The following is a 24359-nucleotide window of genomic DNA, read 5'->3' as shown; positions in this document are numbered from 1 at the left end:
TTGGTGGACACCATTCAATCCATAGCACCCAGTGTTCCCAAACTTCATGTGTGTCACTAATGAAGAATAGTTTGTATTAGGTGTTAAAATATTTCATGGTCAAATAATTTGGGAGACAGTGCATTCCCATTTTGGAGGTTCGCAATGCACATTGGTACCTTAGAGGTTTTGAGAAGATCTGAAATTAAGAAACATTTAATTTAAACACTGCCCTCCCTAGCACATTCTTCTCAGTGTCCTTATTAACACACAGATGAACAGTCTTCTGCAAAACAACTGTTTGGAAATTGTTTCTCAATCTTATGTACAGTAACAGGGTAATATGAAAAAATGTGAATGTGATGTATTACTCAAGAAATGGAACTAGAATACATTTAAGCACGCTGGAATTTGCTAAAAATACCATTTGCCACTGAGGACAATTAGAAATAAGCCAGGTTAGTAATGTACCCACACAAAGAGTGAGTCACTGTGGATCTCGTTATAAGTTAACCCAACAGCATTCTAAACAGAGTCTTCAGTATGGATCTCACAAGACTCTAAGTTTATCCATTCATTTGACAAATATTTGGTGAACATTTACTATGGAATGAAAACATGTGCTGAGTGACAATTCCTCCTTTTGCTTCACCTTGCCGCAGTGGGTCACCAATTCCAGCCATTTATTTTTATTTTAAAATGTCTTTAATTGATCCACTCTATTTTCATGGCCAGACATCCAAGGCCAGGTATCATCAGCGGGACACCAGCTTTATGGCATTATTATCTTGGTAGGTTCCCTGGTTTAAGGTCTGATCCTCAGGTCTGCAGGCACAGAAACTCAATTCAATCAGTGCACCAAGAATGGATCTCTGGTCTTCAAGGACGAATCTGTATGAACCAAGGCCTCAGTGATGAAGAAATAAACTATACTGCTCATGTTTGCCTGGATAGTGCATTCTTTTCCCCAAAGGCAGATCCACAAAGGAAGCTAAATCATAATCAGAAGTTTGCATGGTGAGCATAAAATCAAATTATAGGGAGATATTTCCACAGGGACAGATTTAGTTCATGGGTCAAGATACTACTCCCCTTGGACAGTTTCCTTCAGAATCCATTTTATCAGTACTCCTTCTAACAAACACATCATCTCTTTCATCAGCTGTGGTAGCCACTGGTGCTATTTGTCAAATATTTGAGTCCTTCTTCCATCCAGGCTCACAGTAAAATTGTACTTCCTGGTGCCCTTGTGGTTGGGTGAGACCATAGGTTCCAAGGAGTTGGGATGACCCACCCAGGCCATTTTCCTGAAGGTGATCTTTTGAATCTTGAGCCTTGAGCAGACTGGTCTCCTAAAAGTCACCTTTAAGGCACACAATAAGTAACACTAATAAGTAGCTTAGTGAAGACTGTTTTGCTTTAGGCATTGGGCTCTTTTCAAGAATTATCTATGGGTAGTCAGGTGCCAGAAACAGAGCCTCTAGGGTGGAACCAGAAGCTGTGGTTTAGGATAAAGTATTATTATATAAACACTGTTTATATAACAGTGGCTCTTTTCCATGGCAATCTCAATAAGATGGGGTATAAGAATTTTTAGAAGTTCTCATTTTTGTAACATTTTTGACTTCCTAGTCAAAGTGTTACCCCAATTTGCAAATCACATATTCATAAACGTCAATAATTTCTATTATTGGTTTAATTTAATGTTTGCTTTAACAGGTTGAACTACATCTATGGCTTCTTCTGTGTCTCTGTTAATTAACAAGCATTGGATAATGACTGAATACATCTATTCACATTTTCTATGTTTAATTACTTTGACATTTCTCAAATTAAATTAAATATCCAGTACAACCAAATCTATCTATAACTGTATAATGTTGGGAGTATTAAAATCAAAATTAAAAACATGTTCCTGAAAATGGAACTTGACATATTACCTAAATAAATATTACAATTTTATTTTTATTCATAATATATTCTCATCCACCCCTAATCCCCCCAAAACCTGGTCATTTGCATGGTCTTTCTCATCTCAGTTAATAGTGACTCCATCCTTCCATTTGCTTAGGACAAAAACCTTGTTGTTGTTGTTTTAGGTGCCATTGAGTTGGTCCCAACTCATATAGACCCTATGTACAACAGAGTGAAACACTGCCCAGTCCTGCTTCATCCACACAATCCTTGTTATGCTTGAGCCCATTGTTGCAGCCACTGTGCCGATCCTTCTCATTGAGTGCCTTCCTCTTTTTCACTGACCCTCGACTTTACCTAGCATGATGTCCTTCTCCAGGGACTGATCCCTCCTGATAACATGTCCTCAGTATGTGAGACTAAGTCTTGCCGTCCTCACTTCTAAGGAGCGTCTGGCTGTACTTCTTCCAAGACAGATTTGTTTGTTCTTTTGGCAGTCCATGGTATATTCAATATTCTTCGCCAACACCATAATTCAAAAGCATCGTTCTTCTTCGGTCTTCTCGATTCATTGCCCAGCTTTCGCATGGATATGAGGCAATTGAAAACACCATGGCTTGGGTCAGGCACACCTTAGTCCTCAAAGTGATATCTTTGCTTTTCAGCACTTTAAAGAGGTCTTTTGCACCACATTTGTCCAATGCAGTGCGTTGATTTCTTCACTGCTGCTTCCATGAGTGTTGATTGTGGATCCAAGTAAAATGAAATACTTGACAACTTCAATCTTTTCTCCATTTATCATGATTTCGCTTATTGGTCTAGTTGTGAAGATTTTTGTTTTCTTTATGTTGAATCCATACTGAAGGCTGTAGTCTTTAATCTTCATCAGTAAATGCTTCAAGTCCTCTTCGATTCCAGCAAACAAGGTTGCACTATCTGCATATTGCAGGCTGTTAATGAGTCTTCCTCCAATCCTGATGCTGCTTTCTTCTTCTTATAGTTGGGCTTCTCAGATAACTCACTCAGCCCATAGATTGAGTAAGTATGGTGAAAGGATACAACCCTGACACACACCTTTTCTGATTTTAAACCACTCAGTATTCCCTTGTTCTGTTCAAATGACTGCTTCTTGGTCTATGTACAGGTTCCACATGAGCACAATTAAGTGTTCCGGAATTCCCATTCTTCGAAATGTTATCCATAATTTGTTTTGATCCACACAGTCAAATGCCTTTGCATAGTCAATAAAACACAGGTAAATATCTTTCTGGTATTCTCTGTTTTCAGCCAAGATCCAGCTGATATCAGCAGTGATATCCCTTGTTACACATTTCTTCTGAATCTGGCTTGAGTTTCTGGCAGTTTCCTGTCCATGTACTGCTGCAACCGCTTTTGAATGATCTTCAGCAAAATTTTACTTGCATGTGATATTAATGAAATTGTTTGATAATTTCTGCATTCAGTTGGATCACATTTCTTTGGAATGGTCACAAATACGGATCTCTTCCAGTCAATTGGCCAAGTAGCTGCCTTCCAAAAAAAAAAAAAACCTCAGTGTTTCATTATTGAATTTTCTCTTTTTAACATCACATCCATCCTTCCTCATATTCCCATAAGACTTCCTGATAACTCCCTTATTTACCTACCTCTAAACTTTCCCCTCCAGAGTCCTAGTGTGCAACCATTAAGCACTGGGCTGCTAAACAAAAGGTTGGTGGTTCGAACATCTCAGCTGCTCCATGGGAGAAAAGACCTGGTGATCTGCTCCCATAAAGATTACAGCCTAGAAAACCCTGTGGGGCAGTTCTACTCTGTCATACAGGGTCACTGTGAGTTGTAATCGACTTGATAACACACAACAAAAAAAAAAACCCAGGAGTCCCTTGGTGGCACACATGGTTAAGTGCTTGACTACTATCCGAAAGCTTGGTAGTTTGAACCCATCCAGGGGCACCTCAGAAGAAAGGCCTGGTGATCTACTTCCGAAAGGTCACAGCTTTGAAAACCTTATGGAGCATGGTTCTACTCTGAATGCATGAGCTTACCATGAGTTGTAATAGACTCGACGACAATTAACAAAACAAAACAAAAAAACTCAGGACCCCTTGCTTTTCTCTGAGATAGTTCTCATTAATAAATGTTCTCCTTATTGCAATAGCCTGAGTAAAATCATATCCTTAATTGTCCAGTGCATTTTGCCTTTCTTAGATTGGTGTCAAGACTCAGATAGGATTGGACCTCACCTTTGTATCCCTGTGTACTCCACCCAGGAGCCCTGGTGGCACAGTGATTAAAGCCCTAGGCTGCTAAGCAAAAGGTCAGTTGTTCGAACCCACCAGCCACTCCATGGGAGAAAGATGTGGCAGTCTGCTTCCATAAAGACTTACAGCCTTGGAAACCCTATGGGGCAGTTCTACTCTGTCCTATGGGGTCTCTATGAGTCAGAATTAATTTGAGGGAAGTGAGTTTGGTTTTGGTTTGGTACTCCATCTGGGTAACAAGGCCTCAGGAGGATTACGATCACCTTTGTGTTGTTCAGTGACAAGTGATATTCCTCCTGAACAAAAGAGAATATTGATAATGTTGAACTTTATCTGAGCTCTGTACTCTTGGAAAGCAGTGATGGTTAAGAAATCCCCTATTCCTTTGGTTTCCAGGAACCCACTAATAGCAAAGGACTACCCAACCCTTGCCTATTCTAAGACATGCTTAAGGAGATAAGACTGCTTCATGATTCCCATAAACTTGTGATGATTCCCTTGTTTTCTTGCCTCTATAAAACCCCATATGCATGTGAAAGTTGGATAATGAAAAAGGAAGACAGAAGAAAAATTGATGCATTCGAACCATGGCGTTGGCGAAGATTATTGCATAATGGCTGCGGAACAAATCAGTCTCAGAAGAAATACAACCAGAATGTTCTTTAGAAGCAAGGATGATGAGACTTCGACTCATTTACTTTGGATATGTCAGCAAGAAAGACCAACAGCTAGAAAACGTCATCATGTTTGGTAAAGTAGAGGGTCAGCAAAAACAAGAAAAACCCTCAATGAGGTAGATTGACAAAATAGTCGCAGCAATGGACTCAAGTATACCAATGATCATGAGAATGGCACAGGACCAGGCAACTTTGTGTTCTGGTATATATAAGGTTACCATGAGTCAGAGCTGACTCAACGGCAGCTAACAACAACAATAAAACCCAGGCTTCCTTCCTTTTCTTTGAGACATTCCTCCTGATGAATGTTCTCCCTATTGCAACAGCCTGAATAAAATCATATCCTTAATTGATTGGTGCATTTTGTCTTTCACATGTTCATAAAGACGGGACTTATGTTAGGAGGGTTTATTTATAGCTTCAAAGATAAAGTGTCCACTGGAAAATCAGCTGACAATAGTGAGTGACAAAAGAACTCTTGACAACAGACATCAGACAATCAAAGGGTCCACTCCTTCAGCAGGAAGCTAGCATGGAGCTCAGCTTCTGAGCAGAGAATATAGTAATTACTACTTCCAGAAGCTGACAGAAACATGGTTCAAGCAGATGGCTGGACAACAAGATTTTGTTGGAGATAATTTCCCAGTATATAAAGTAAAAGTGCCTCTATATAATTTCCTCCTGAAATCAACTATCCCCAATGGGCTAGGCACAAAAGACTCAGTCCTTCCCTGTCTAGGATCCCTCGTTCTAACAAGATGGAGTGGAGGCAGGAAGCACCTAGAGCCAGAGACGATCATATATCCTAAGTCTGCAAGTTCTTACCTTTCCAAGAGGTGGGTCCAGAAGGGCTACCAGCCTGCTCTCCCACAGGGGAGGAGGATCTGTGACCAGATGTATGAAGACCAGAGTTTTGACAAATGGTTTTACCTTTATTCAAATACCTTGGTCAGTCCTTCGTACCAGGATGTATATCCTAGTACAATCCGACAGAAATGCTTATCTCCGTTCCATTGGACACAAGACCTCCAAATACTACACACACATGCACAAACACACACAAAAGACCAGTAAGGCCTAGATGCTGGTGCCAGGGGCCCATTTATAACCTACAGACTAAGGGTTCTTGGGATGAGCAAACTGGATCAGGTGTAATGGGAATCCCCTAAACATTATATGCAAAATGTTGTGTGTGTGTGTGTGTGTGTGTGTGTGTGTGTGTGCATGTACATTTTTCTAGAGAAAGGGTTCACAACTTTTTAATATTTTTGTAAAGGGATCCATGTCCCCTAATGAGCCTTGGTGGCACAGTTGTTAAGAGCTTGGCTGCTAACCAAAAGGTCAGCAGTTTGAATCTACCAGCCGCTCCTTGGAAGCTCTATGGGGCAGTTCTACTCTATCCTACAGGGTCACTATGAGTTGGAATCACCTTGACAGTAACGGGTTTGGTTTTGGTTTTATGCCCCCTAAATGGTTAAGAATCATTATCTATTACAGATATTCTGGGCCTTTAGAGAAATATTTCCCAAACCAGACTCCCTCATCCTTGATCAGGGGATGTACCAGGGACACCAAGTTCACCACCAGTCTATTGCGGGGCTTACTTACTTCATTTGTAGGCACTCTGCATTCTCCTGGGTGGGATAAGCAGGGTGCTGATAAGTTATCTAGAAGATCTTGGTATAAGCAAAGTCCTGAAAAAATCGATTAATATCCTACAATCTGAAAAGTGGGAGGTTGTGTGTCTCCAAGAGAAAGACTAATAATTATTTGATCAAATCCAACCCATCTCATATTTTCCACAAATATTCTCCATTACAAGTATAAATTGACACCAAAAACAGTGCTGGCTAGAGGTAGAATATGACAATGAAATGGAAACATGTGAGTATATCTGAGAGGTTGTGTCCTTTTCATCTTTCTTATCACGTATTTAAACCTAGCTCTCATGGCCTATATTTTGAATTAATACTAGATATCAGAATTACTGCCATATGTTTTGTATAAGTTTAAAACAGAAAAGGCTTAATTGGCTCACCAAACTGTGGCTCTGTGAGGCTTTAATTTTCCTATAAGAACAGTAAATGCCAACAAGACAGAAACCCCTGTTCTTCCAAGCTCTGTTGACAGGTCTCAGAAGTAAACAAGAAGTTGTTACATTAAAAACATTCCCTGTATACTAGCAACATCTACTTTTAATCTGTGGGAGTCTTAGGGGGAGGTACTAACAGGCAGGGATGGCAAACAGAAGAACCCGGAAATACACCTGATAACTAAAACCTGAAGTCTGATGCTGATTCCACTATGGATAAATAAGCCACATACTTGCCATTGTTGTCTTAATGTGTAGAATGGGAAAATATTTGCCACTTAGTTTATCAACAAGATTCTCTTAGTTTCTAAATTACTTTGGAATAGCATCTTGGAGGCTTATTCTTCTTGCAGATTCATGGCAAGAAGTGCCATTCATCAAACTGGATGCAATATAAATTAAATGGAATTCGGGTGTCCATGTGCATTAGTGTCTCTCAAAGGGACCGATGTATTAATCTGGGCAGAAGTTACAAAAGCTCAGTTGAGGTATCACCTCCTCTGTGGTTGACTTAGTTGCTCCCTCTTCTGTGCTGGCCAAACTGTATCATACCTGCTGGCTTTTATGTCTGTCTCCCCAACAGACTGAGATCATGGAGGGCAGGGGCTATATCTTTGCATCTCTGGTACCTAGCACAGCTTGTTCATCCCTTCATACAAGGATGTATATCCTAGTACAATCCAACAGAAATGATCAGCTCTGTTCCATTGGACACAAGGCCTCCCAATACTATACAGAACCAAAAAAATGATCAGTCTGGTCTAGACACTGATGAAGTCTGGTACCAGGACCCATTTATAATTTATGGACTAAGGGCTCTTGGGATGTGTGAATTAGATTTAGGTGTCTGGGGAATCTCCTAAAAAATGTATGCAAAATGGTGTGTGTGTGTGTGTGTGTGTGTATCTCAGTAATACACATATGTTTCCATTTCATTTTCATATTGTCTCTAGCCAGTGCTGTTTTTGGTGTCAAATTATATTCTTAATGGAGAATTTTTTTGAAAAACATTAGATGGGCTGGATTTGATCAAATAATTACTAGCCTTTCTCTTGGTAACACACAACTTCCCACTTGCCAGATTATGGGAGAGGAATCAGTTCTGTCAGGACTTTGCTGAGACCGAGATAGGGGTACTCAGTCAGAATTTGTTTGATGACTGTAGGGACTCATTTAATGATAGTCAAGTGCTAGATCAGAATTCCATTTCAATTCTGAATAAGTTCCAAAGTTTGCCTTCCAGCTCATTTTCCTTTATCTTTAGCGTCCTCGTAAAAGTACTGAGAAGTGAAATGACCACATCGGCAACAGGAGGAAAATCTTAAAATGGACATCAAATGGGCCTGTTATACTTGATGATGGCAAAGAATAATCTACTATTTCAGAATATTTTCCAAGAATGGAGATTATAGGGGTAGGAATAACTTTTTTTCCTTTAAATTAATACATTTTCTTATTAAAGATCTTTTTAAAAGACAGTGAATGTGGAAGAAAGCCCTGGCAATCTACTTCCAAAAATCAGCCAGTGAAAATCCAATGGTCTGATCCTCAACTGATTATGGGGATACTGCAGGGCTGGGCAGCATTTCGTTCCGTTGTGTATGGGGTCACCATGGGTTGGGGGCCGACTCAATGGCAGCTAACAAAAACGAAGTACTGAAGGACTAAACACTTCCTATTTCTGTAACTGCAGATCACAGTAGGAGAAGGGATTCTGATCCTCACACTTTTCAGGGCCTTGGCAGAGTGAAGAATATTAGAAAAATTCCTATAGCCAAAATAATCCAGTTCAATGATTTATTGAATCTTTTTTTTTCTCCCTGTTCAGTTCTAAGCATGTCACATTTTTTATCTCATGGAATCCTACTGCAACCAGAAGGTGGGCAATATTATTGTATACATTTGATATATGAGGAAACTGTGTCACAGAAAGGTAACTTGCCCAAGTGATGGAACGTTATCTGAGATTCCCCATACCTCTCACCTCCCAAGTAGCCAGGCAGAATGAAATCACTTTTCCAGTGTTCCCATCGACTTAGTACTTAGACATGGGCTTTGTTGCATCATACTGTGATTAGAGATCCATATCTGTCTCAGCAGATCCACGTCTGTCTCAACTCCAGTAAGCTCCTGAAGGAGAGGGACGGTATACTGGTCATCTTTTCACCTCCCCATTTAGCAAAGTGACTGGCTTACAGTTAGCTTCTCAATAAATGTCTGTTAAGTAAGTGAATGAAGGGAGTCTCTGTTCACCACTCCTGGGGAATGCTCCAAAGACAGGCATGAAGACAAACTCATCCTACTGCTTCAGTTGCGTGCACATGAACACGTGCATGAGTGTGTGTGTGTATGTGAATGTGCGTGTGTATGTGTGCCCCAGCAGCAACTTCCACAGTAGACCACTTAAGCCTAGTAGGGCTAACTGGCATTTAAAACTAGATCCCCTGCATTTTGCTCAAGCAAAAGTCATCAAAGTAGTTTTTAAAAATATGTAAACCTTTAAAACCAGCAATCCTACTTCTAAGAGTTTACTCTAAGAATCATCATGGATATATGCCTAGAGGTCATAAATGTAAATATCTGTGGAGGCCAAGCAAGTAATGCAATGAGTGGAGGGAGCTGGGTACAAGGACGTGCATTCTACTGGTGGAGGGATGGTGGCATGCTGGAAAGGGCCTGCCCACTACTGTGGTGTGAGGAGGGAGATCCATAGTAGCCAGACTTTGTTTTGCAGTAGAACCCAGAAATTACAATTTTAAAATATTGGCTGTGGTAGATCGCAAAAAAAAAATTGACCCAAATGATGCCCCTCCCTCTATCCATGCCCTTTGGTAGAACCCTACCACACTTTCTCTGGGCTGGCCTTATGACTCTGTTTGGTCAACAGGACATTAGCAAAAGGGATGGAAGAAGAGGGGGGCTTGTCTTCTTGCTGCTCCTGGGACCCTTGTCCCCACTGCCAGCTAAAAAAAGTCCAGGTAAGTCTGATGGAAAGAGACATGTGGCCTAGATACTACTGTTACCCCAACTGTCTGCCAATTGCCAGACATGTGAATGAGGCCATCCTAGATCATCTAGCCTCAGCCAACCCATCAGCTGACCAGGGATGCATGAGGATTGTGAGCTAAATTAAATGGTTGTGGTTTTAAGCAAATACATTTGGGGTGGTTTGTTACACAGTAAGAGCTAATTGGTAACAAAATTTAAATATGTTTAGAGTTAAACAAGAGAGAGAGACAGTTCATTGTAACCTCTGATGAACGAAAGGATTTAGCAATAAAGACTTCCCTTACAGTATTGTTTATAATAATGAAAAACAACCCAAAGATTCATCTGTAGGGAAGTGGTTAACAAATATGGCACATTCCTATACTGAAAAGATATGTCATCACTAAAAATGATGGTTTAGAATAGTAGCATCACACAGGTGTATCAAAGCTTTATATAAAAAACACACAAAAAGCTGTTGCTGTAGTCGATTCTGACTCATAGCCACCCTATGGGACAGAGTAGAACTGTCCCATAGGGTTTCCAAGGAGCAGCTGGTGGATTCGAACTGCTGACCTTTTGGTTAGCAGCTGAGCTCTTATCCACTGCACCACCAGGGCTCCTCAAACATTTATAATGTGCCACCAAATGTTGATGACTAGGTAAAATCTTACTGCCCCTCAGAACATGTTGTTGTTATTAGGTGCTGCTGAGTCGGTTCTGACTCGTAGTGACCCTGCCCGGTCCTACAACATCCTCCCAATGTTTCAGCCCATTGTTGCAGCCACTGTGTCAATCCATCTCTGTCTTAGTCATCTAGTGCTGCTATAACATAAATACCACAAGTGGATGGCTTTAACAAAGAGAAGTTTATTTCTTCACACTCTAGTAGGCTACAAGTCCTAATTCAGGGAGTCAGCTCCAGGGGAATGCTTTCTCTGTCAGCTCTGCAGGAAGGTCCGTGTCATCAATCTTCCCTTGGTCTGGGAGCTTCTCTGCACAGGAGCCTCAGGTCCAAAGGATGCACTCTGCTCCCAGCACTGCTTTCTTGGTGGTATGAGGTTCCCATGTGTCCCTGCTCGCTTCTTTTATCTCAAAAGAGATTGGCTTAAGACACTATCCAATCTTGTAAACCTCATCAATATAACTGCCACTAATTCATCTTATTAGATCATAGTGATTGAGTTTACAACACATAAGGAAATTACATCAGATTACAGAATGGTACACAATCAAAGAGTACTGGGAATCATGACCCAGCCAAGTAGACACGTATTTTTGGGGGACACAGTTCAGTCCATGACAATCTCGTTGAGGTTCTTTCTCTTTTTTGCTGACCATCTACTTTACCATGCATGCTGTCCCCCATCCTTCCTGATAACGTCTTCAGTATGTGAGACAAAGTCTCATCTTCTTTGCTTCTAATGAACATTCTGGCTGTACTTCCAAGAGAGATTTGTTCATTCTTCCAGCAGTGCACGGTATATTCAATATTCTTCGCCAACACCACAGTTCAAAGGCATTGATTTTTCTTCCGTCTTCCTTATTCATTGTTCAGCTTTCGCATGCATATGAGGCAACTGAAAACACCATGGCTTGGGTCAGGCACACCTTAGTCCTTAAACTGACATCTTTGCTTTTTAATATTTTAAAGAGGTCTTTTGCAGCAGATTTGCCCAATGCAATGCATTTGATTTCTTGACTGTTGTTTCCATGAGTGTTGACTGTGGATCCAAGTAAAAGGAAATCCTTGACAGCTTCAATCTTTGTTTATCTTGATGTTGCTTCTTGGTCCAGTTGTGAGGATTTTTGTTTTCTTTATTTTGAAGTTAATCCATACTGAAGGCTTCCGTCTTTGATTTTCATCAGTAAGTGCTTCAGGTCTCTTCACTTTCAGCAAGCAAGGTTGTATCATCTGCATATCATAGGTTGTTAATAAGTCTTTCTCCAATCCTGATGCCCTGTTCTTCTTCATATAGTCCAGCTTCTTGGATTAGTTGCTCAGCATACAGACTGAATAGGTATGGTGAAAGGATACTATCCTGAACTCAGAACACATACTCTTATAGAAATGGTACACTGAGCTGAGTGCATCACATATTACAGTGTAGAGGGCACTACACCTTGCAGTAAGGAAGAGACAAAAACCTCAGAATAATGTCCAGAATGTTTACAGGAATGTGTTTTGAAGATAAAAGAGTACACAGTTGGTAAACAGCTCTACCTAAAGAAAGACATGGTTCTAAACGGAATCGAGCAAAAAGCAGGATAATGGTGGACTTTTTTTCCCCTAGTGTCTCTCTCTTTTTTTTTAAATTGTACTTTAGATGAAGGTTTACAGAACTAGCTTCTCATTAAACAGTTAGTACCTATATTGTTTTATGATATTGGTTAACAACCCCATGACCTGTCAGTACTCTCCCTTCTTGACCTTAGGTTCCCTATTACCAGCTTTCCTGTCCCCTCCTGCCTTCTAGTCTTTGTCCCTGGGCTGGTGTGCCCCTTTAGTCTCATTTTGTCCTATGGGTCAGTCTAATCTTTGGCTAAAAGGTGAACCTCTGGAGTGACTTCATTACTTATCTAAAAGGGTGTCCAGGGGCCACACTCTTGGGGTTTCTCCAGTCTCTGTCAGGCCAGTAAATCTGGTCTCTTTTTGAGTTAGAATTTTGTTCTATATTTTTCTCCAGCTCTGTCCGGGACCCTCTATTGTGATCCCTGTCAGATCAGTCAGTGGTGGTAGCCGGGCACCATCTAGTTGTACTGGACTCAGTCTGGTGAAGGCCGTGGTAGTTTTGGTCTATTAGTCCTTTGGACTAATCTTTCCCTTGTGTCTTTAATTTTCTTCATTTTCAGTGGTGGATGTTTTGATAGTGAGGAACATTATATTTAGTAGCTTGCTGTTTTTAGTTGTCTTTGGGTCGATTCTGACTCATGGTGACCCCATGTGGGCAGAGTAGTACTGCTCCATAGGGTTTTAAGGCTGCAATCTTTCAAAAGCAGATCGCCAGGGCTTACTTCAGAAGCGTCTCTGGGTGGTTTGAACCGCCAACCTTTTGATTAGTAGTCCAGTGCTTAACCAATTGCGCCACCCCTAAGTGACTTTCAATCTCTTCACACGTGCTGTCAAAAATCATAGGACTAGAAAGTGTGCTCCAAACACAATGGACAGTGAAAATAACACACATAAAAGATCTTGAACGATGTGGAAATATGGTTATATGTTAAATAAAAGAAGCCAGTTGTAGAACAGCATGCAAAATATAATACCATTTTGTTATAAAAGGGATAAGAATAGGCATAGAAAACTAACCGGAGGTTATATACCAAAACTGGGGTTTAACAGTGGTTATCTTTGGAAGATGGAAGTAGGGGTAATTATTATTTTCTTCTTCTTGCTCATTAGTATTTTCTCAAGCTGTTACTAAATGCATATGTGCACTGAGAAAATTTAATAAAACATATTTAAAAAAAAAGATAGGTGGCACACTCTCATGAATGCACACATACACCTCAACTCCAACGTGGAACAAACTTTGTGTTCTGTGACCTCATTGCACTCATTCAGAATTTTGTTGAGGATAGGCAGTCTCTGGAATTGTAGAATTGTCTCCTGTACAAAAACATATGGAGACCTTGCAGACACATCACCTACCTGATTCTCTTGGGAGGTGGGCAGATACCATGTAGCATCACTCTTCACAGCCAGAGGTAAAAACAAGGAAGTGATTTGCAATGCTCAGTTCTTCTACTCTGCAAACCTTCTGCAAGAGCATGAGCAGGCCCAAGCCATTGCTGCTGCCACTTGGTGTGGAGACACCCTGCTCATCAAGGGCAACAAGTGAGAGCTGCCTAATGGTCCCCTCGGCCCTGTCTGCCTGGCCTCTCACAGGCTGGTTCTTCACTAATTGCGCCTCCCCTCGTACAGATCACAGAAGTGCCTGTGCATGACATATTCCTTCCAAAGGATGGAAGATGGCCTAGCTAATCATCAGAACCTACTTCTCAAATTCAATCTAGTCAGATGTAGCCAGATGTAGTTATATCCACCATCTGAGTGGTGAGAAAAAAGCCAAAGCAACTCTCTATTAGGAAACCGAGGGGAGAACAGCAAAGTAACAATCTCAAGGTTCAAAATGGCTTAAGTAGTTTATTTGAAGATGCCATATATTATGGATTGAATTTTGTCCCCCAAAAATGTGCCTCAATTTGGTTATACCATGATTCCCAGTATTGTGTGATTGTCAAATATTTTGTCATCTGATATGATTTTCCTATGTGTTGTAAATCTTGCCTCTATGATGTTAATGAGGCAGGATTAGAGGCAGTTATGTTAATGAGGCAGGACTCAAACTCCAAGATGAGGTTGTGTCTTAAACCAATCTCTTTTGAGATATAAAAGAGAGAAGTGAGCAGAGAGATGGGGGACCTCATACCACCAAGAAAGCAGCTCTGGGAGCAGAGCACATCCTTTGGGCCCAGTGTTCCTGTGTGGAATAGCTCCTAGACCAAGGGAAGATTGATGACAAGGATCTTCCTCTAGAACTGACAGAAAGAGAAAGCCTTCCCCTGGAGCTGACACCCTGAATTTGGACTTCTAGCCTACCAGACTGTGAGAGAATAAATTTCTGTTTATTAAAGCCATCCACTTGTGGTATTTCTGTTATAGCAGCACTAGATGACTAAGGTACCAGAGAAGCACAGTCTGTCACCAGGCACAGTGATGTGTCCAAAAGTATGAGAATTTTACAAGATAATGAATTACAGGCTGGGTTACAAATGTGAAAATTAGAGCTGATAAGGCCAGTAGACTATCATTTTGAACTGTTTGTTGAATGAGTAAATGAATAGTGGAAAAACCAATCTTTAATAAAGTGAATATGGCTACCAGACATCTGAAAGGATGCTATCAATACACCACTGTCATCTTTTTGAACATCCACTTCATGCTCAACTCTACCATTCCATTTACTTGTTGTTGGAATGGAGAGAGGTGAAAAGTATATTTTTTTTCCCTTTTGAAAAATTCTAAATTAGGTTAGAATTAGGAAATCAATTCCTCGATTATTAAAAAGCTCATACTACAGATTAGGAATGTTCACCTGCCCCTCCACTGACTGGATCCATTGTAGAGTTAATAAAATCACATCACAACCACATTTGAAAGCTTAGCAAGAAATATGGCAAAAACAGTCCCTCCTACAGTGCCCTCAGCTTCTGCCACCATTCAGCTTTGCCTGTGAACTCCATGTTCAGCTACATTTCTGGCTATCATTTCCTGACAGCCGTCTATGGGCCAGGCTCTGGATAGCCCTTGGCAGACATCATCCTTTTAATCATCACAAAAATCTCAGAGGTGGGTACAAGCAATTCCCCAGTGTACAAATGAGGAAACAGAGGCTAAGTAACTTGTCCAAGGCAACGCAGCTAATAGGTGGGGAGTGAGGAGCTTCTTCGATAAGCATGTCAGAGACAGGAGTGGCCACAAGGAGCAGTTAGTAAGGGCACACAGAACCAGCCTCTAAAGATGCACATTCTAGCTCCTTCACCCTGGGCAAAGAGCTTAATCTCTCTACAGATCTAACCACTCTTGTCCACCTACCTCACAGGATTATTGTGTGGGCCAAATGAGATCACAAATATAAAAAGCCTTGAGAACTTACAAACATGGTGGTGTGTAGCGATTAATGAAAGCACAGAAGACTAAGTCATACTCCTCAGGAGCACAACACTTCACTCATGATGGCCCCAACTGAAAGACAACAACCCTTTTGTCCCACGAATAAATCCTTTAAATAAACAACACAGGATTTTATTAAGCAATCTTTTAGAGACGAAGGGCTCAGGTATGCATGTTGGTACTTGAACTGGTCTTTGCAGGGAGCTTTAGTGTCTTAAATTCAATACAGCCACCCTGTCTGAGCTGTTTATCTTGCATAGCAAAAGTATGGTAAAGATTATACTTCTACTATCCTGTTCCAAAGAAATGATGACTGTAATTTTATACCCTTAATCTTTGCAATATAAGAATGAGGGTGGAAAAATAATGCATTCTGATAAAAGGGGCACATTACATATAGTAATTCACTGTTTATTATCATCATCATCATTAATTGCAAAGTCCACAGTTCAGTTCCCAGGCAACATAAAAGTTGGTGTTTTATATACAGGACACCTGAATATAATGTGATAATTTTTTTTAAAGCCACTATGATTTACCAGTCTATTACAAACAACTACACAATTAAAAACTGCACAATTACAACAAAACAATCTTCTAGCAATTAAAAACAATGAACCGTGGAGCCAATGTGGGAGATCTACTGAGTAATCTGGCCTTTCTAGTCATGTCAAGTGGAAACTTTGTTGCCCCCCTCTATTTAAAGATCATTGAAAGGGGGGAAAAAAAAACTGCCTTAAGTGAAAGTCAGGATTCTGCACATATGACATGGGGACACCCTCCCCAGCGGATTGATAGAGTTACTGTCAGTCCAACATGTGCTGCAGCACTGAGGGGTCCCCCTCCACGGCCTCAAGGCCTTGATGCAAGCTCTGGAAGGTGGCTTGCTTCCCGTAGCGCTGCTTCCACCGGACAAATGCCTCCACGATCTGCGAATGCACGTTGTGGGGGTGGTTGGCCTTACAGCGGTAGATATCCGTCTGGGACAGTCCCAGGAACAGCACCATGGGCTCCCACTCAGGGCCCAACTTCTGGGCCAGCTGGTTAATCTGTCGGTCCGAAGGGGAGCTGTTGAGGATGTGGAGAGGGATCCCAGGCATTCTGTCATCTGAGGAGGAAAAAGACATGATGGTGGAAAGAATAAGCAAACAAATAAAATGTGGGCAGAAATGAGAAACGTGGGAAGAACATGACAATATTTCTAAATGGCTGGGCCAACTTTTTCTAGTCTTCTTGGGGGGCTGCTCAGTGGAATGTCATATATGTTGTGCAACTATCACCGCTACATTATCCATTTCCAAATGTTTTCCATTATCCCAAACAGAAACTTAATGCCCCTTCAGCAATAACTCCCCATTTCCTTCTTTCTCTGGCCCCTGGTAACCAATAATAAATGTTTGTCTTTAAGCATTTGTCTTTTCTAGACATTTCATACAAGTGGGATCATACAATATTTGTCCTTATGTATCTGGCTTATTTCACTCAGCAAAATGCTTTAAGTTTCATCCATGTTGTAGCATGTATCAGGACTTCACTTTTCTTTATGGCTGAATAATACTCCATTGTATGTATATACCACATTTTGTTTATCCATTCGTCTGTTGATCGGCACCTGGGTAGTTTCCTTCTTTTGACTATTGTGAATAATGCTGCAATAAACACTGGTGTACATGTAACATGTTTTTTTCACCTCAATATATTTTACCAAAGGCCAAGGAAGGAGTTCTTCTGGGAAATTTAATGCCTGCACAGTCCCCAGTTCACTCTGACACTGGCCTGTGGACCCAGGGATAGGGCTTGATCCCAAAGCAGTGAATGCTCCTCCCTGCAGGGGTGGCCAGTTCTGGGGGGTAACAGGCTAAACTGAACATCTATTCTCTCCTGATGTACTTAAACTTGAAATATTTGCAGTTTTTTTTAACAGAAAAAAAAAACCCCAAACCTGTTGCTGTTGAGTTGATTCTGACTCATAGCGACCCTACAGGACAGAGTAGAACTGCCCACACGATTTCCAAGGAGTGGCTGGTGGAGTCGAACTGCCGAACTTTTGATTAGCAGCCGAGCTCTTAACCACTGCGTTACCAGGGCTCCACCCTAGGAAGTAGATAGCGTTTTTTTCCATTTTATAGATTGAGCAAGCCGCTGAAGGTCACATAGCTAGAGGGTAGCAGAACCAAGATCTAGACCTAGGTTTTCCAGTTGCCATTGAGTCAACTCCGACGCACGGCAACTCCACGTGTGTCAGAGTAGAACTGCGCTCCATAGGTTTTCAATGGCTGATATTTCAGAAGTAGATTGCCAGGTTCTTTTCTGAGGCATCTCTGGGTGGACTTGAACTGTCAACCTTTTGTTTAGCAATCGAGAGCGTTAACTGTTTGTGCCACCCAGGGACTCCAACTACCAACGTTTTGGTTAGCAGCTCTTAACCACTGTGACACCAGGGTTCCTTTTTAACAGAGCCAGGAGGCAAAAGGCCTGCTGAGGAAAAACAAACAAACAAACAAACAAACAAACGTAGAGGTTATGAGGAAGCAGGAAGAAAGGAGAGAGGAGGTCGTTGCTAGCAACAGAGGCCACAGGAGCAGTTACCGTTCTGGCAGAGCTCAGACAAGGAGGAGAAAGCAAGCGCTGCAGAGGTACAATGAGAACCTGACCTTTCGCTTTCTAAACCAGATTCCAGTCTCCCTGAGTCCAGTACCCTGAGGAGGTCTGGTATTGAGCAAATGATTAGAAAGATGCTATGAGAAGGGCCACCAGTTATAAAGAGGGACATAACCTAGTCTGGGTCAGAGGAGGCCTTTCAGAGAAAGGGAAGTTAAAGCTGAAGCCCAAAGGAGCAGAGTGAAGGGGTGGAAAGGAAAAGCATGTTCAGTGCGGAGGGAACTGCATGTGCAAAGGCCCAGAGACAGGAGAACATGGAGCATTCAAGAAGTGAAAGGAGCTCACAGCGGCAAGGTGCAGTTTTAGAGGGACTCTATTTGAAGCGAGCACTCAAAATTATGGTGCTAGTTATTGCTTAGGTGAGGACTAGAAGTGAGGTTTTCGTACTCCTGGTTGAGACATTGTTACAATAGCACAGGGGACTACACTTCCTGTCCATCAGCATCACAGAGATTTGGGTCAATCCCACTTCACACACAACCTTACTCAGCCCACTGTTTTGATTTATGAGTTCACTAAGAATGAAAAAGGCATCCTATTAAAATGGCAGATGTTTTCCATAGCACGTGCCTTTGGCCTTCAGGCACCTGCCAATAACTTAGGCCTGAGTTATAAAACTATCGTCAAGAACTCATTCTTATGTTTGTCAAAACTGCAATATTTTTAAAATGACTAAGAAGCAATTAGAATAATGACACTACTGACCAAGATTTTATATTTATAGTAATGACATTATGGCTGTCCCATAGGGTTTCCAAGGAGTGGCTGGTAGATTCGAACTGTTGACCTTTTGGTTAGCAGTCAAGCTCTTAACCACTGTGCTAACAGGGCTCCTATTTGTATTAATAGTAATGATTTTGTGGCTTTTATAGAAATATGGGCTTGTTAAAAAAAATTCAAGCAACACAGAAAAGTACAAAAATAACAAGCTATCCAATATTCCACCACTGTATTTATATGGGTGAACATCATTCTGGACATCTCTTTGTGCACATATACTGTTAGAAGAATGGGTAGATTAAAGGACTATATAAATGTTTTCCAATAAGAGCAATTAAATTTAACTTTGCTTGAATTTAACATAAGAAAAAGAAGCAGACGTTCTGGGAACATGGCGCTATAGACAATCACCATGCCGTCCCTCCACAGCAAAGACCCAAAAAACTAAGTAAAATAGAGACAAGCGCCATTCCTGAATCCCTAAGCATCAACTGAGGAGGTAAAGAACTCAACCAAGCACCAAATGGTATAAGAAACTGACAAAAAACAGAGAGCAAGGAGAGTTACCAGCGGAGGTCTGCTATCAGCTAACATAGCACAGATCGACCATCTTGGACTCCTGCTAGAGATCCACAGACAGGGTGTTCAGGAAAGCAGATTCACGGAGCTCCCAGCAGGAGGCAGAGCACCTGGTAACCAACAATACACACTTTCCCACCCCCAACCTTGCCTCCCCCCAGTTCACCTTTGCCGCTTCCCAGGCTAGCAGGTCCACTGATTCCTGGCAGGCAGATTCCCGGCTTCCTGGAGAGCTGATCCGCCACTCCCCAGCTGGCTGCCTCAGCAGCAAGGGAGGAGCCAGTTATGTGTGGGGCAAATTCGCCCCACCCACACCAGCCAGCTTCTTCAGTGCCATTACTTTGTGCTGGTATTGCTTTTTGCAGCCACTTTTGGTTTCTTCCCTGCCTCTCACCTCCTTTCCCTCCTTTCTCTTGAACACCTGACTCCGTGTGCCCTATTTGCTTCTTCTTGACAGGCTGTGAAACACTGCTCAGCTGGGGAACGGCTTTCCCAGGCCCTTTCCTCAGTCCCAGTGGCCATGCTGGTGGGATCCCTGGGGTTTTTTTTGTGTGTGTGTGTGTTTTTTTATTCTCTCTTTTTCATTGTTTTGTTAATTTGTTTTCTCTTTCTTTTTTCCTTTTATTTTTCTTCATTTTTTGGTTTTTCATCTCTTTTTACTTACCTTCTTTTACTCTCTCCTGAATACCTGGTGCTATGTATCATCTCCACCCCTTAAAGCCAGGCTATACTGCCCAGCTTGGGAGCAGCTCCTCAGTGCATTCAACCATGCCAGTGAGATCCCTAGGGACATTTTTTTTTTTTTTCAATTTCCCTATTTCTTTTTTTTTCTCCATTTCTCGGTATCTTGTCTCTCCACTCCAACGGCAAGCTCCCTTAGCATTTTTTTTTTTTTGCTCCTGTCTCTCTCTCCTCTCTCTCTTCTTTTCCATACCCAACTAGCTCAACACATCACAACCTCCCACTCCCATTACCTCCTGCCTATCTGCACCGTGTGCTGAACAGTGCGCTCCCAAGCAGCACAGGCACGATATACTGGAACCTGCCCTGCGCTGACCACTGGCTCATCTTGTTGGCCCAAAGTGCGTACCACTAACAACCAATCCCAGCCCCTCCCCTTCAGCCGGACCTGCCCTGCTACACCATAGCTGAACAACTGGCCCTGCCCACTGGACAAGGAAGTAAAAAATATCATGTCCACAGATAAGCAAACAACAAAAGACACACAGCCCACCTGCTCAGACATAATAAAAAACAAAAAACAAATAAACCTACAATCAATAAATAAGAAAATAACTACTGAATGTCCTGAAGACAGCAAACAATATCAAAACATAAAAAAAAAAAAAGGATAGGATGGTTCCAGTAGGCATCCAAAATAAAACACCAGATGACTTTCCAGTAGAAGAAAAGGCACTAGAACTACCAGATATGGAATTCAAAATTCTAATATTCAGATCTATTCAAGAGTTGAAATCAAAAGCAGACAAAAATGAGGAAAAATAGACAAATTCATGGAAAATACAGACAAAAAATGGAAGAATTCAGAAAAATAATGCAGGAACAAAATGCAAAAATAAATTCACATCTAGAAATCATACAAAAACATCAATTATAAATCCAAAAGATAAACAACATTTCAGAAATGGACAGTGTCACAGAAAGGCTGAGGAGCAGGTCTGAAATGATGGAAGATAGGTTCAGCAAAATTGAAGACAAACACTTGGATTCAACTCTGTTTCAAGAAAAATCAGGAAAAAGAACGAAGAAAAATGAAGAAACCCTAAGAATTATGTGGGATACGATCAAAAGCAAAAATTTGCGAGTGATCGGAGTTCCAGAACAGGGGGAGAAAATGGAAAACACAGAGAGAATCACTTAAGAATTGCTGACAGAAAACTTTCCTAATATCTTGAAAAATGAAAATCTGACCATCCAAGAAGCTCAACAAACCCCATATAGAATAGACTGCAAAAGAAAATCACTAAGGCATATCATAATCACACTTGCTAAAACCACAAAGAAAGAATTCTGAGAACATCTAGAGAAAAATGAAAAGTCACATACAGAGGGGAAACAACAAGCCTAAGCTCTGATTACTTGGCAGAAACCATGCAGACAAGAAGGCAGTGGGATGACATATATAAAACCTTGAAAGAAACAAATTGCCAACCAAGAATAATATATCCTGCAAAACTCTTGTTCATATATGATGATGAAATTAGGACATTTCCAAATAAACAGAAATTAAAGGAATATGTAAAGACCAAACCAAACTTACAAGAATTATTAAAGGGAATCCTTTGTTATGACAACAAATATCAGATGACAGCCTGAATCTAGGACACAAGACCGCACCAGCCGGATAGCAACCTAAGAAATGAACTCACAAGGACTATTCAAAACCAAAAGAGTTACAACAGGGAACCAAAGAGGGTAATCTTCAAATGACAACAATGTCAGAACAGTAAAAGAGGGAATAAATGGTGTAGTTATAGAACTTTCTAATGGAGAGGAAGGCAAGGCAACACCAAGCAAGAATAGACTGGTTCAAACTTACAAAGATAAGGGTAAATTTCAGTGTAACCACAAAGAAAGTTAACAATCCTACTCATCAAAATAAAGAAGAAAAACATGAAGTCTCAGTAAAAACAAAACCAATGAAAAAAAAATCCACAAACAAAAGGAATTCAGCACAGGAGAGTAAGAGGAACAAAGAAATCGTCAGCACCACAAAAAAACCCACTACAAAATGACAACAATAAAATCCCACCTATCAATAATTAACACTGAACGTAAATGCCCTGCATGAACCCATAAAGAGACAGACAGTGACAGAAAGGATTAAAAAAAAAAACAGGATCCATCAATGTGCTGTCTACAAGAGACACATCTTAGAAACAAAGACATAAATTTATTAAAAATCAAAGGATGGAAAAAATATATCAAGTAAACAGCCACCAAAAAAGAGCAGGAGTGGCACTACTAATCTCAGATAAAACAGACTTTAAAACAAAATTCACCATAAAGACAAGGAAAGGCATTACATCATGATTAAAGGGATGATCCAGCATGAAGACATAACTATAATAAACATCTATGCACCCAACAACAGGGCTTCAAAATACATAAAACAAATTCTAACAGCACTGACAAGAGAAACTGACAGTTCCACTATAATAGTAGGAGACTTCAATACACCACTCTTGGTAAAGGACAAAACGTCTAGAAAGAAACTCAGCAAACATACAGAAACTCTAAAGGCAACAATCAGCCAACCTGAACTCATAGACACATATAGAACACTCCATCCAACAGCTGCAAAGAACACATTCTTTTCCAATGCACATGGAACATTCTCCAGAATAGACCACATCTTAGGCCACAAAGCAACCCTCAACAAAATCCAAAATATTAAGATAGTACAAACCATTTTCTCAGATCACAATGCCATCAAAGTAGAAATAAACAACAGGAAGAGCAAGGAAAAAAAAAATTCATTACGTGGAAACTAACACCCTGCTTAAGAACCACTGGGTAATAGAGGAAATGAAAGATGGAATAAAAAAATTCCCAGAATCAAATGAGAATGAAAATACAACATACCAAAACCTTTGGGACACAGCAAAGGCAGTGATCAGAGGTCAATTTATAGCAATAGATGCACCCATCAAAAAAGAAGAAAGGGACAAAAATTAAAACATTAGCTACACAACTCGAACAAATAGAGAACAGCAAAAGAAGCCTACAGTCACCAGAAGAAAGGAAATAATAAAAATCAGAGAAGAAATAAATGAAACAGAGAATAGAAAAATAACAGAAAGAATCAATAAAACCAAAAGTTGGTACTTTGAGAGGAACAACAAAATTGACAAAACACTAGCCAAACTGACAAAAGAAAAACAGGAGACCACGCAAATAACCCAAACAAGAAATGAGACAGGGGACATTATGACAGATCCAACAGATACAATAAGGATCATAACAGAAGAGTATTATGAAAAACTATACTCCAACAAATTTGAAAATCTACAGGAAATGGACAAATTTCTTGAAACACACTACCTACCCAAACTATCACAAATTGATGTTGAAACTCTGAACAAACTCATAACCAGAGATTGAAAAGGTAATAAAAAAATTCCCAACAACAACAACAAAAAAGCCCTGGCTCAGATGGCTTCACTGGAGAATTCTACCAAACATTCAGAGAAGAGCTTATACCATTACTACTCAAACTATTTCAGAACGCAGAAAAGGAAGTGACACTTCTGAATACATTCTATGAAGCCAGCATAACCCTGATACCAAAACCAAAGATGTCACAAAAAAAGAAAAGTACAGACCAATATGTCTTATGAATATAGATGCAAAAATTCTCAACAAAATTCTAGCCAATAGAATTTAGCATCATATCAAAAAAATAACACACCACAACCAAGCAGGATTCATACCAGGTATGCAAGGATGTATCAACATTAGAAAACCAATTAACGTAATCTACCACATAAATAAAAGGAAAGAAAAGAGTCACATGATCATCTTAATTGATGCAGAAAAGGCATTCAACAAAGTCCAACACCCATTCATGATTAAAACTCTCAATAAAATAGGTATAGAAGGAAAATTTCTCAACATAATAAAGGGCATCTATGTAAAACCAATGGCCAACATCATTCTTAATGAAAACAAGCTGAAAACACGTCCTTTGAGAACAGGAACAAGATAAGGATGCCCTTAATCTCCACTCCTATTTAACACTGTGCTGGAAGTTCTAGCTAGAGCAATAAGGCAAGAAAAAGAAATAAAGG

General features: G+C 40.6%; 1 protein-coding gene across 1 annotated transcript in view; it reads right to left on the bottom strand.

The window, feature by feature from the left end:
- Positions 1-15885: 15885 nt before the first annotated feature.
- CRADD (CASP2 and RIPK1 domain containing adaptor with death domain) overlaps positions 15886-24359 on the bottom strand; it is a 244858-nt gene continuing 236384 nt past the window's right edge. The window contains exon 3 of the mRNA XM_004384206.2: positions 15886-16696. Coding sequence (XP_004384263.1) covers positions 16395-16696 — 302 coding nt within the window. The 3' untranslated portion in view covers positions 15886-16394. The remainder of the gene's footprint in view (positions 16697-24359) is intronic.

This window comes from Trichechus manatus, unplaced genomic scaffold (assembly GCF_000243295.1).
Source record: "Trichechus manatus latirostris isolate Lorelei unplaced genomic scaffold, TriManLat1.0 scaffold00119, whole genome shotgun sequence".
Classification (NCBI taxonomy): Eukaryota; Metazoa; Chordata; class Mammalia; order Sirenia; family Trichechidae; genus Trichechus; species Trichechus manatus.
Note: the sequence above shows the minus strand (reverse complement) of the source record. Positions and strands in the feature narration are given on the sequence as shown.